The sequence below is a fragment of the Felis catus genome, chromosome B1, assembly GCF_018350175.1.
Source record: "Felis catus isolate Fca126 chromosome B1, F.catus_Fca126_mat1.0, whole genome shotgun sequence".
NCBI lineage: Eukaryota > Metazoa > Chordata > Mammalia > Carnivora > Felidae > Felis > Felis catus.
Window position 1 is genome coordinate 73848355 of NC_058371.1, and position 14244 is coordinate 73862598.

General features: G+C 47.9%; 1 protein-coding gene across 4 annotated transcripts in view; it reads right to left on the reverse strand.

Moving 5' to 3' along the window:
• Nucleotides 1–1008: 1008 nt before the first annotated feature.
• Nucleotides 1009–14244, reverse strand: part of TMEM131L (transmembrane 131 like) — a 171047-nt gene continuing 157811 nt past the window's right edge. For 2 of the 4 annotated variants that reach the window (XM_045055763.1, XM_045055762.1), the window contains 4 exons: nucleotides 6299–6419; nucleotides 4920–5011; nucleotides 2870–3009; nucleotides 1009–1420 (listed from right to left, as the gene is read on the reverse strand). In XM_045055763.1, the coding sequence (XP_044911698.1) occupies nucleotides 1145–1420; nucleotides 2870–3009; nucleotides 4920–5011; nucleotides 6299–6419 (629 nt within the window). In that variant the 3' untranslated portion in view covers nucleotides 1009–1144. The remainder of the gene's footprint in view (nucleotides 1421–2869; nucleotides 3010–4919; nucleotides 5012–6298; nucleotides 6420–14244) is intronic. The other 2 variants (XM_023252754.2, XM_045055764.1) reach the window with 2 other exon arrangements.

Below are 14244 nucleotides of genomic sequence, written 5' to 3' on the forward strand. Positions count from 1 at the left end.
GACCCTAAACTATGTTAACGTTATTCAACACTGCAGGTGGGAGATCTGCTTTACCCAAATCGGGATTCTAACTTGGCAACCTGAGTAGTTTCTAGCAGCTGTGCATGCCTGGAGGCGTCCCCCACAGAAGGGCAGTGCCTGGTTTACAGTACACTGGTCCTCCTTGTCCCAGGCTCCCGACGATCGCAACAAAGGGAAACTGAAAGCAAACATTGCCAGCACACCTCTCAAAACTCTCTCCCACTGAATTTCCAATAAAGACAAAACGCAATGTAAAAATAAGACACTTTTATTCAAAGTTAAGAATGTTTTCCAGGTTGACACACGTACATAGATAATTCCACCATCTTATGGATTTCTAAAATCACTGACAGGCAGATACGAACCGGTCTGGCAAACACGGGTCAGCCACCTAACTCCCGAGTTTTTGTATTTGCACTCAGCCTGCTCACTCAGAGGGAAACCACTGGCCGGAATGCCCCTGCTGCTTTTGTTGCCCCCAGACTGGCATGACGGAGGGGAGGGAACGCTCCTGCTACACTGAACGGGCAGAACAGCGCTAGGCTCTCGGCTCCACCCAGCGGCCATGACCGCCAGGACCGGGGAAGAGCCACCCCGCACCCCCAGCAGGGTCTGTCCAGGCCCGTGAGCATGCTGCTCAGCGGGGCTTCCCAACCAGCCGTTCTCCACACTGGCTGCACGGTACCGTCAATGGGGAACCTGACACAAAATCCAGATGGTCTGAGCCCCCTGAGAATCTCTGGGAAGGCCACCGGATAAAGGTCATCTCTGAAGTTCCCTGGGGGTGGGGGAGGGGGGGTTCCGAAGCTGTGGAGAAACATAGCAGCCCTTTCTTTCTCAACTCTTACCTTCTTGGAAGTCTCTCTTATTCTGATTTCAAACATTGGGCATGTCAGACACACTTCTGAAATTATGAACTTATGCCACATGGATGCTAACGTCTCTAGCAGGGATTTGCAATGGGTTTAAAAAAACAGAGCACCTGGGTTTCATTAAAAAAATTTATTTTCATATAAAAGTGCCAAAATATCCACCAATGTCATAATCTATCTCAGCAACCAGTTTACGCTAGTAATCAAAACACAAGCCTCTTTATTCACATTGTTTAGAAATCAAATCCTTTTCACACATTCCCACAGTAGCTGGAGTCTCTAGATAGTGGGAAGCTTGCGCTCCTATCTGCCGTGGTAGTCCATATGTCCAGGTTCATATAGGCACGAAACGGGTTAAACCCCGGGTAGTACTCCTTGCACATGACAGCCTGGTTTTCCATGTGAGTCGAATGTTCCGTGGTGGGACTGATGGGGCAGCAACTTTCATATACATCACTCTGCGGGGCCCAGATGGAACCAAAAAGTCCAGACATTGGAGACAAGCTTCGGGTGCTTGTGAGGTAGGGCTGAAGTGTACATGAGGAGAGAAAAAAAATGTTTTTATTTTTTAAAAATATTTATGTTTGAGAGAGACAGAGGAGCGGAGAGAGGGGGAGACAGGATGCAAAGCGAGCTCCGTGCTGATGGCAGAGAGTCAATGCGGGGCTCGAACTCATGAACTGTGAGATCGTGACCTGAGCTGAGGTCAGACACTTAACCGAGGCTAGGCATCTAGGCCACCCGGTGCCCCAAGAAATGTTTTTTTTAAAAATAGAAGGCTTGGGGCACCTGGGTAGCTCAGTCAGTTAAGTGTCTGACTTTGGCTCAGATCATGATCTCGTGGTCCATGGGTTCAAGCCCTGTGTCGGGGAGCTGGAGCCTGCTTTGGATTCTGTGTCTGCCTCTCTCTCTGCCCCTCCCCCACTTGCACTGTCTCTCTCTCTCTCTCTCTCTCTCTCTCTCTCTCTCTCTCTCTCTTTCTCTCAAAAATAAATAAACATTACAAAAATTTAAAAACACAAGCCTTAGAAAGGCAATATCAAGGTCGAATGCTTACCAGTGGACACCACAGTGGTAGCAATCCAAGATACTTGTAAGTTATTAATATTCTCAACCATCTGGGTTGCTTCAACTCCATTTTTCTCAAATGGAGTGATGTGAAATCCTCATCTAACTGGAATAAACTTATTTTCAACCCAAGGAAGGACCCACACAGGTCAAATGCCCTCAATCTATAAGAACTGTCTTGAGGGGCATCTGGGTGGCTCAGTTAAACGTCTGACTTGGCTCAGGTCATGATCTCGGGGTCCGTGAGTTCAAGCCTCACGTCGGGCTCTGTGCTGACAGCTCAGAGCCTGAAGCCTGCTTCAGATTCTGTATACTCCCCCTCTCTCTGTCCCTCCCCCACTTGTGCTCTGTCTCACTCTCTAAAAAATAAATAAATGTTAAAAAAGAAAAATTAGGGGCGCCTGGGTGGCGCAGTCGGTTAAGCGTCCGACTTCAGCCAGGTCACGATCTTGCAGTCCGTGAGTTCGAGCCCCGCATCGGGCTCTGGGCTGATGGCTCAGAGCCTGGAGCCTGTTTCCGATTCTGTGTCTCCCTCTCTCTCTGCCCCTCCCCCGCTCATGCTCTGTCTCTCTCTGTCCCAAAAATAAATAAACATTGAAAAAAAAATTAAAAAAAAAAAAAAAAAAAAAGAAAGAAAAATTAGTGTCTTGAATGGATGTGAAAGGAAGAAGGTGTGGGACTTTTAGGCGCAGAAGGGTGTTGACAGGCAGGAAGCCCTCAGGACCCAGTCACAGAGGGCTTCCTGGCCCCAATTCAATTTTATCTACAGACCATCACCCTGACTTCTGTGATGTACAGGAACCAAGCCAGGCTTTGGCTGATCTGAACCTAACTCTGAAATTAAGGGAGACCAGGATTAAAGCAGCACCAGAAGGAATTTGCAACTGCCCCAGGGTCACAGCACTAACCGGAGAATTGAGGAGACTGGCATGTCCCCAGGCAGTCGGCATATTGGGCGGGGGACTCCAGGTAGACTGAGAGTTGTGATCCATAACATCTGTCTGAATTTCGGCAGGACAAGGGAAGCCATTGGGGTAATTCATGTTTTCTACAAAGAATGGGAGACAACAACACAGGTAAACATTTTTATGGCAAGATCTGCATTCTTACTCTTGGGCCAAAAACTTTCAAGGCCTTACTATATTGACAAGTCAAAGACAGGTATAAATACTCACCCCATGTGGACCAGGAGGCCCACTGTCATTCTCAGGGTTAAAACTATTTATCAGATACACTACCTGGGAAGCCCTCAGTGAGGAAGGTCTTCCTCTGGACTTGATGTTCTGTATTTGACAGTCTGATGGGAATCTTTCTAATAAACACTACCGCAGATTGGAATCATGTCAAGAGTCTTACTAGTCCTCAACATTTTCCTTTATTACCTGCCATGCTAACCTCATGCTTCCGAAATCTATATATGTTTTTTTCCTATACATAAACAGTTATGGTAAAGTTTAATGTACTAACTAGGTACAGTAAGAAATTAATGACAATAACTAATAAAATAGAAAAATTATAACAAAAGTTATGTGAATGTGCTCTCTTTTTCTCCTTCCCTCTCAAAAGATCTTACGGTACCGCAGTCACCCTACTTGTGATGATAGGAGATCATAAAATGCCCATGTAGGGAGATGAGGTGAGGTAAACGACAGACATTGTGACATAGTGTTAGGCTAGTATCGACCTTCTGACAATATGTCAGGGGTCAGGGGGAGGATCATCTGCTTCTGGATGGCGGCTGGCCGCAGGTAACTGAAACAGAAGAAAGCACGACCGGCTCACAGGGTGCTGCTGTCATGAACACAAGCCCCACCAGCACAGGAAGAAAGTTACCACAGCACCTCCCAGTGGTTAGCATGGAGCAACGCATACATTACAATCGGGGGAAGTACATCTGCTTACACCTTCCCTGAAAAGGCATGAGAAATCATGATCAGACTGTAATGTAGAATCAGAACACTCTGCAGTTTATCTTTTTGCATAGCTCTTATTGTTTACTATTACCGATGCTTGAGCCCAAGCATCTGTAATTTCCCAGAATTTCCCCTCCTAGCTCTGTTCCTTCCTTCTGCAGCACCACCCAGGGGCAGAAGAGTCAGGACTTGCTGAGGAACAAGCCCATAAATGCTCGCATTTCACATGGGGCTTGCCTGCCTCAAAAGTTCAGCAAACATCTAAAGCCTCAGCCTCCCAATGGATCATCTACAATCTTAGGTCCACATAAATCCAAATGACCCAGTTCTACCAAATGGGAAGGGCTAAATAGGTTAGAGTTATCTGTAGAAGCCCCCAGACATCCAGGTTGAAAGGGCTTTTCGAGGCCATATAAAACTATACATGGCAGGCATGCACAACTGAAGCCACTCAGCAGCTTCCTGTAAGGTCATTCTCCACGGTTGCTCACTGTTAAGGGCACATTCTTAACAAACAAACAAATAACAACAATAAAAAAACCAAGCTCACGGACGCAGAGAACAGACTGGTGGTTGTCAGAGGCAGGGGTCGGGGCTGGTGGGGAGTGGGGTGTATGTGAAATGGGTGAAGGTTCTTAAGAGGCACAAACTCCCAGTTAGAAGATGAACCAGCCCTGGAGAGATAATGTGCTGGCATGGTGAGGTTAGCTGACCACACTGTACTGTGTATTTGCAAGTCGCCAGGAGAGACCCTGAAGGTTTTCATCACAAGAGAAAACCTTTGTAACAATGTACAGTGACAGATGGTAACCAGACTTACTGTGGCAATCACTTCCCAATATTTACAAATATGGAATCATGATGTTGTACACCTGAAACTAAAGAACGTTCTACACCAATTATATCAGTTGTTTTCAAAAAGGTACTCTTCTGCAATTAGTGCCTTAGACAGACTTAGACCTTAGACTTCAACCTTAGACAGACTTCCTGCTTTGACTTTCTGAGAGTAAAAGAATGGCACTGGGATTGTTCGAATAGCTTTTACCTTCCGGAAAGGCATTATAATCATTCAGTTCCAACGGACAGTACACACTGGAGAACTGGCCTTCACAAGTCGCACTCCAATCAATGAAACTGCTACAAAAAACAAGAGGTGTAGTCTCAGAAATAGGATGTCAAAAGATCAAGTAAAGAAAGGAAACCGATTTTATTGCCCAGCATCCTAATCACTGCTAATTCCTCAATTTTGGAAGATAAAAGATGTACTTTCTCAAGTCACAGGATCAAAGACTTACTAACTGAATGCTCATCATCAATGACACAGCCTTGCAGGTTGGACGGTCGGACTAGGAGCACACTTCCTTTATTTGTGAAGTCTAACTGGAGGCAGTCTTTATTTGTGAAGTCTAACCGGAGGCAGGATCCAAGGCCATGGCTTTACGAGCACTCTGGAAGAGTGACCGTGCTACCCTGAGGGTCTCAGCAAACACCTGACGGTTGTGTTATAAAATATCCACCTTTGCTCAAAGCAAGGCCAGCACTCACCTTACGTAAATCACAACCATAGAGACTATGATTCACGATAGATACTTCAATCACTGTTACAAACTGGATTCTCATTATAGACAGAAGGAAGTAAATACCACTATAACAAGCTGAACCAAAAAAGAAAACTTCAAACAGACTCTGTGATTAAACACAGATAGCAACATTTTCTCAAGTTTTCATAATTGAATGCCATTAATATCCAACAGCAAAATTAAAAAACTGCTATAATGTAACTACTTTTCAATACTCAAATTATTTGAGCTTTCTTAACACTTTAAACGTGTTCATGATGAACACCATGGAAAAATGGAAATCTTTGCTCTGCTAGGTGGTAGAAATTCTGAGTGATTGTTTTTTCAGACTTGCCGCTCTCTTTTTTTTTTTTTTCAACGTTTATTTATTTTTGGGACAGAGAGAGACAGCATGAACCGGCGACGGGCAGAGAGAGAGGGAGACACAGAAACGGAAACAGGCTCCAGGCTCTGAGCCATCAGCCCAGAGCCCGACGCGGGGCTCGAACTCACGGACCAGGAGATCGTGACCTGGCTGAAGTCGGACGCTTAACCGACTGCGCCACCCAGGTGCCCCGGGACTTGCCTCTCTTAATAGATCCGTCTTTCCAACTTAAAAAGGAAGGTAATCACGTGGCCAACAGCTTTGTTATTTTTATTTCCGTTCATGTTTCTCTCAATCCGTGCTTTGTTATTTTCTGAGACATCACAATGCGACTTCAAAAGGCAGGAAACACCCAGCTAAGGTGCACTGGGGAAGAAGCCTGGCCCCCAGTTGTGTAAGGCCTGCCTAACTGACTGAACTCAAATGCCCACGGCAAGCCCTCAGGCTAAGCAAGGCAAGGACCAGAGGAGAGAGCTGTACCTATTATGCACGGGGGCGGGGCCCTGCATCACGCCAGGCATGCTGTTCTCCAGGGCACAGTTGTAGCTGCTTGTCACACACATGGGCTGCGTGGGCCATAGGTCTCCAGGTGGGTAAAGACCTAAGGAAGAGAACAAGGCCTCTCAGTCTACCTTCTTCCCCCTTGGCCTTCATCCCACCCTCCTTGCAGGACCAGCTCAACTTCCCTTCTCTCAAGAAAACACTCCCTGAATATCACCCACACCCACACACATGCCGATCACTTCTATCTTCCCCAACCCCTTTCAGGATATACTTTCAAGATATGAAGTAGAAAGATGGCATGTGCTTTAACCTTCACTTCGGACGGTATAGGACTGTCTCCTGACCTGGATTATAAGATCACTGTAATAACTCAACAAGTATTTGAGGGCCTGCTCTCTGTAAGGCCCCATTTTAGATGTCAAGAACACAGCAGTGGACAAGTTTACATTCAAGTAGACAGAGACAAACGAAAAAGGAAGAAGGAGAATATGGCAGGTGGTCTAAGTGCTATGCAGATAAACAGCAATTTCATTTATTTTTATATGTTTACTTGATTTTGAGAGAGAGCACGAGTGGGGAAGAACAGAGAGAGAGAATCTCAAGCAGGCTCTGCTATCAACACAGAGCCTAAAGCAGGGTTCAACCCCACAAACCATGAGATCATGACCTGAGCCAAAATCAAGAGTCAAATGCTTAACCGACTGAGCCACCCAAGGGGCCCCAACAGCAATTTTAAACAGGGTAATGAAAGGCCTCACTAAGGGAATATCTGATGGGTGGAAGATGTGAATAAGGTGAGAAACCAAGGGGGATGGGGGAGGCTCCAGGCAGGGGGAATAGCACTTTCTGTAAAGGCTCCTGGTGAGTTCAGAACAGCAAGGATACTGGTGTGGCCAGCAAGGAGAGTAGTGGGGGATAAGGTCACAGAGATGACTGAGAGCCAGAGAGTGCAGAGTTTGTGGGCTCCCCAATTTAAGGATGGGGGCATTTACTTTGGATGGTATGGGGAGCTGTTAGAAGGTTCTGAGCTTAGTGACTACCAGGAGACAAGTCTCTACCAGTTTCTCACATTTCTGTACATCTTGCAGGCAGAGGCCCTGAATGCCTTTATTCTGGACTATCTTCTCAAGGATGTTTGGTAAGCAACCTATATACAGCCTCCCTCTGGAGCAAAGGGCAGGTATGCTTACTGCCCATTATAAAACATATGGGTTCCCTAAGCTCAGGGTTCCTTCCTATAACATAACCCAGTATGCACACAGGTATCCACGTAGGACCCAGGGGAATTGATGCAAACATGGTGATGTTCATGTAGCTGGCTTGGCCTCAGCCCTCTCTCAGCTTTATGTGGAGGAAATGGAGGCTGTCCCTCTGGGGAAATTGTATCTCCCACTCTACTACCTGAAGCAACGCTGCTGGCTCAGTGGGGCCTACAAATCATTGAGGTTCCCCTAAATGCCTGGGTGTGGCTCACTGATGGTCAGACTAAGCTGAAACCGGATAGTGCCCACTGGGCTGCAGCAGCTGTCCGCCCCAGCATCCACTCTGCAGCGTTGAAAATGAATATGGCCCCTCTGGTCAGGCACAGACCCAGGGTGGTTCTCAAAGCCAGCTCTTCTCTTGATAAACTGAGTTGTGCTTTTGCTGACACAAGCTATTGCTAATAGCCTAGCTACTGGTCTGTCACTTGGAAAGCTACTAACTGGCAGATTAAAAGACACTTTGCTTTAGGGATGTGAAATGGGGAAACAAATGTTGGCTTCCAATTTAATCATCTGAGCCACTCAGGTAGGGTATCCTGGGGAAGGTAGCCTGGAATCAAGCTGCACACCCAGACGACCAGGACTGCTGCCTGTCATATCGGATGTGGGAGCACTTCCAGCATCACAAATGCACAGAGGGAAGAAACCACTTGTTTAGGATGCAGGACTACCACTGCCAGCCAGACTCATCACAGCTGCCTCGAGCTGGGGTGGGCCACATCATACTGAGCATTGCTGTCACCCACTCCTGGCACATGGACCATGCTGGACCCTGAGCCCCGTCTCCAGGCCATTACTGCTGCCTCCCCACTGCTGACACATTTCTGGTTACAGTGCTGCTGTTCATCCAACCAGCCGGCACAGCCACATCACTGCAGCCCCTGAAAGTAACCTGATCAGGACAGCTATCCCAGACCAAAGCCACTCAGCGGTGGGTCAAGAGTCAAGGCATTTGGTGGTCCTTCTACACTCCCTACCACCCACAGACACCTGGGATAGCTGGGCTTGGAACAGCCTCCTCCAGTTCAACCCAAACAGGTTTCTGACCCTACTTCCTCATCTCCCCTGGTCTACATGCTTATGTAAGGCAGTTTGGTACTGACTGGACCTATGCCCAGAAAGGGATCACTGGCCCTTGGCTGCTTCCTGGGTATGAAACAGGACTAAAGGGGTGTGGGGCAAGTGGGATACAGAGATCTGTTCTGAACATCCACAATTCTGCCCCGACCACTTCTAGACATGTGACACTTGTTTTTTGCCCTACTAGCAACCCTAGGCTGAGCTGGGGGGTAGACACTCTGGTGTCAGTCCAGCCAATAGGGGGCTGAGTGGGTTCACACTTATTTCTGGTCCAGTCACCTGGATTCTCTTGTTAGACTGAGGGGATCCTGGACCATAAGGATACCAATCACGTGGATGGGTACACTGCTCACTGAGTCCCCTACATGGCCCATACAGGCCCAAGTGGGGGAACATATGGATCCCTGTAAGTTTCATAAAAAATGCCTTGACCCAGGGCACCTGGGTGGCTCAGTCGGTTAAGCATCCACCTTTGGCTTGGGTCATGATCCCAAAGCTCATGGGTTCAAGCCCCACATTGGGCTCTGTGCTGATAATGAGCAGCTTGCTTGGGATTCTGTCTCTCTCCCTCTGCCCCTCTCTCCCGCTCTCTCTCACAATAAATAAACATTTAAAAAAATGCCTTGACCCTTGTGGACAAAAGGTGGTACAAGTACGGTTTTGTTGTAAAAAAAAAAAAAAAAAAAGTCACTGTTACAGTTACAGCTCTTGTGATGAGAGACAAGGATTCTACGGTGATGGAGGAAGAAAACCTCAGCACCCAGGGAGGGAGTGCCTTAGGTCTCAGGAGGTGCAGAGCACAGGAGGACATTCATGATCCCTCTTTTTCAGAATTGCCCTTGGAGTCTTCCTCAGGGAGGAAAATGTCCTGGTACGGCTCTTCCAAACTGTTGTTAGGGCCTTAAATGCGACTGCCGAGTCCGCCAAATTACATCACACAGTTCTGACCTCAACTGGTCACCTTCTCCCTTGACGTTTCCAGGGGATGGACTGGCTCCTGCCCCCTCCATGCAAAGCACTTGAGCATCTCCCGCTGTCTCGTGCCTTCACTGCCATTATCAGCGCTCAGTCATTTGTGGGATGGATGGATGGACAGCTGCCATCAGCTGGTGGCATCCATCAATGGGACAGCCTGGGCTATCTGCATGTAGGCAGAACCTCCACAAAGAAAGACTAGACTCAATTATTCAAAACTGAATTGGGAACCCAAAGGTTTACCAGCCAGTCAGGCCACACTCGAGACACTGCCAACCTGTATTCCCTGAATGATCAGGTCCCATTGCCAGGGCAGGGGGACAAGGGGGGGAAGCGGGGGCGGGGCAGGGGTAGCAACTGTAAATGACACCTTCTTCCCAGGGCAGTGTGTGTACCCCCAGAACGGTACTTCTCATGCCAGTCACCAGTAGATCACGTAGCTTTCCTATGACTGTGGAGATCTCTCAGAGACGAGGATGCTCTTGGTTATTCAGGGAGACATCCCTGAAGGATAACTTGCTGTTTATGCACATCCTGTAGGCAGTAATCACCACGAGGGAGCCATCCAATCAGCAAAGATGGTATGAGATTTGTTTCCTAACATTAGCTGAAATGATCAAAGACACCACAACACCAGCTTGGCTCTGGAAGGCGTTCAGGTCAGCGCTAACTCACAGGCCAGGGTGTGGGGGACAGACTCACCCAGACATGTTCCTGTAGGTCAAGTTGCAGGCTATATCATCATAGTCAAATTAAAAGACGTGGCCCCACCTTCTGTCACAGTAATCGAGAACCACTTAAGGAGTGATGTACGCATGAGAAAATGGACCAGAAGCCAAGGCTACGCAGCAACAAAGGGTGTGTATATTGTTGTGAGACAATTTTCTATGGGTGTCTCGCTTTTCTGTACTTCCTGCAAGGAGGAAGCTAGCTGCCTATGTTCTGACCTACCTTTCCAAGGATGTTTACTAAGCAAAGCCTCAGGAGAGAGATGAGGTCTCTCTTCGGAGCAAGGGGCAAGCTTCTTTTTTTTTTTTTTTTTTAATTTTTTTTTAATGTTTTTATTTATTTCTGAGACAGAGAGAGACAGAGCATGAGTTGGGGAGGGGCAGAGAGAGAGGGAGACACAGAATCAGAAGCAGGCTCCAGGCTCTGAGCTGTCAGCACAGAGCCCGATAAAGGGCTCGAACTCACAAACCGTAAGATCATGACCTGAGCCGAAGTCGGTTGCTCAACCGACTGAGCCACCCAGGCGCCCCAAGGGGCAAGCTTCTTTAATATTCAACAAAATAAATACAGTGTTTCCTGACTATTATAAAACACTTGGGTTCCCTAAGCTCAGGGTTCCTGTCCTGTAATGCACCCAGAGCCCATGCAGGTGGCCACCCAGGCCCACCTGTATCACCCCTGTGGGACTGCAGGCCAGGACCTGCCATAAATACATCCATGTGCATGCCATTCATTGTGCTTAACGTCCTCTGTGTCTGACCCAGAAGTCTCCTGTCTTCTCCCAGTATCTATAAAAATGTGGTACACTAATTGGTTAACTTGTAAGTTGGGTAAACTTCTCAGATCCTCCCCAGTTCTGGACAGAGAAAGGCTATGACTTATGTTAACATGGTCACTAAGGCTGCATTGCTAAAAACAGACGGTAAGGCACTGATGGATGTTAACCAGACTTACTGTGATCATTCTGCAATATACACACATATCAAATCATTACATTGTACACTGTATAAGTCAATTAAACCTCAATTTAAAAAGAGAAAATTAAAAAGAAATTAGATGGCAAGGTGAGAGCAGATGCAGGGAGATCTGTCAGAAAGTTATCGTGACAGCCCAAGAGAGAAACAATGATGGTCTGGACCAGGGTGATTATGGTGGAGGTGAGGAGAAGCAGTCAGATCCTGGTTGGAAGGCAGAAGACGAACAGAAGACAACAGATCATGTGTGGGCGACAAGAAAAACAAGTCGAGATTTCTGGCCTGAGCAACAAGAAAGACCAAATGGGAAGGCTGTAAGGTGAGCAGGACTGAGGGAGGCCGAGCACTGGGATACCTGCTGCATCCCCAAGTACAGATGTCAAATGGCAGTTGGCTATAAGACAGTGGCGCTCAAGAGAGAGGCCCAGGCTAAAGGTGCAAATGTGGGAGTCATCAGGGTGGAGGGAGCACTTACGTTTGCAGATGGATGAGACCACCCACCACAGGACTGTGCACAGAGACAGCACAAGGTGGCATGACAGGTCGGGGGGTACTGAATTGGAAACCCTAAAACTTAAGGGCCGGAGCAGAAAGTCTAAGGTCTGCAGTAGGTCACCGTGGAGACAGGAGGACTGAGAAGTGTGGGACTTCACGGCACGGAAACCGCTAGGGCCCCTGCAGACACTGTCTCGGGGAGTGGTGGAGCACAGCCAGTTTCAGAGGAGAAGAGGAGGAAAGGAATCTGATAGCAAGCACAGACTACTCTTCTAAGAAGTTCCCCCAAAGAGAGGCACGACGTAGCTAGAGAAGGGGATCGAGAGAGAGGGTTTGGGCTGTTGGTTTTTTAAAGATGGGAAGTATCACAGCTGATGGAATGACCCCCAGAGAAAACCAGCTGATGGCAGAGGGATGGGCAACGCACTGAAACAAGAGCCTTGGGGAGGAGCACCGCACTGATGATTCAACAGGTTGAAACAGGAAGGAGCAGAAGATGTTGTGACTGGTGGTGCATGGAGGGGGCAGTGGGAGCCTTCCGAAGGCCTCCAACTGTCTCTTTCCTTCCCGGGGAAACACCAAGCAATATCAGCTAGGAGGACGAGGCAGAAAGCACTGGAAGTATGAGCACAGAGGAGGGAACAGATAAGGGCCCAGAGAGTCGCAGCCATGGGGTCACGTGAAGCGAGGGCCGTGGACGTACAGAGCAGTGGCTGCTGTGTGTGCTTCTGCCCACTGTTCTCCAGCCTCGCTCGCGGGCACTGCAGCCGGCAGAGAAGCCGCAGAACCTGGCAGAACCCTGACTGTGGTTTTGCAAGGTGTCTGCAGTGAAAGGAGGTAGCAACGGAGAGACTGTAACGAGGACGGGGAACTGGGGCTGGGCAAAAAGCAGCTGTGTGAGGAAGGGCAGGGACGGCAGAAGGAGATGGGGCCAGTGCTCTGCAGACAGTCACTCTGAGCAATTCTCCAGTGACTTGAGGATCCAACCAAGGACTATAACAGGTGATTCAAAACTAATTGCAGGGGTGCCTGAGTGGCTCAGTTGGCTAAGCATCTGACTCTTGATTTCGGCTCAAGTCATGATCCCAGGGTTATGGGATCAAGCCTCGCATCATGTTCCACACAGAGCATGGAGCCTGCTTAAGGTTCTCTCTCTCTCTCTCTCTCTCTCTCTCTCTCTCTCCTCTGTACCTTCCCCATTCTCTCTCTCTAAAATAAAATAAATAAACAAAAGTAATTGCAGATTATTAACACCAAGAACAAGGTGAAAGGCACTTGAAACATACACACATGCAAAAAAACACAGATTAAGACTCTAGACAACATGTAAGTCTCCACCTGACAACACATACAGACAGATACAGACAGAATACCATTTTAAGGCATATCTGTTTGACAATTTTTATTTTTCCCCATCAACTAAATCTTATCTTGTCTACTACCTGAAAGAAAAAAGGTAGTACCACCTAAATTTTGTCCAAATCTTGCTTCAGCAACATTACTGAATTCAAGAGTTTTTGTTTGATTGAAAACACTTATTTTATTGGACTAGTAGTTGGATCCAACTCACAAATAATTTATTTCTAATGACAATGCAACAACAGCAAGTCCAAAATGTATCCAAAGAACAGCACAGAAGCCTATGCTTTCAGAGTCGGCTCCAATGCATAGAGGAGTTTTCAAATCTAGTCTCATTTATATGAGCAAAAGCAAGTGCATGCGTTAAAGCTAAATGATGCCACGGGAGTGAACATCAGGTTTATCCTGCCACGGTTCCTGACCCTAATCACGTAGGAAGCAGGCACTAGAAGAAAACAGGAGACACAAGACAAGAGCCAAGAGAGGTAACAAAGAGAACTGGAGAAGAAAAATGAGGGAGACTGGAGTTAACGTCCTACAGAGACCCCAGGAGGGAGCGGGGTTTGGTTTTCCCTCCCACTCACATCATTTCCACACCCCTGGGACGCTGTCCTCCCCACCTGGGGGTAGCCTGCAGGAGCTCAGCTCCTGGTCTCAGGTCACGTACAGGGAGTGAGGCTGGTCACTGAGGCTGCGAGGCCAGGTTAAGGGACTTCTAAGACATGGGGAGGCAGGGAGGACAGGGAGAGAGTGGGAAAGGTGGAAGCCGGCTCAGGTGCCTGGACTTGACCCATGGCATGCTGTCCAACCAGAGCTTACCTTTGCTTTCTCTATTTCTCTGTTACCTCAGACAGGCAAAGGTGGACCACACATAGCAGTAGTCCCCTGCAAAGCACCCCGTGCTATACTCGGGCCACAGGGCACCCGTACCCTGGCTCTAAATGAGGGGGCAGCCCAAGTCAGAGACCTCGATGAAGCCAGTCCAGAGGGCAGGTACACTCCCAACGCACGAAAGCCCAGTGACATGGCTTGAACAAGAGGGCGCTGG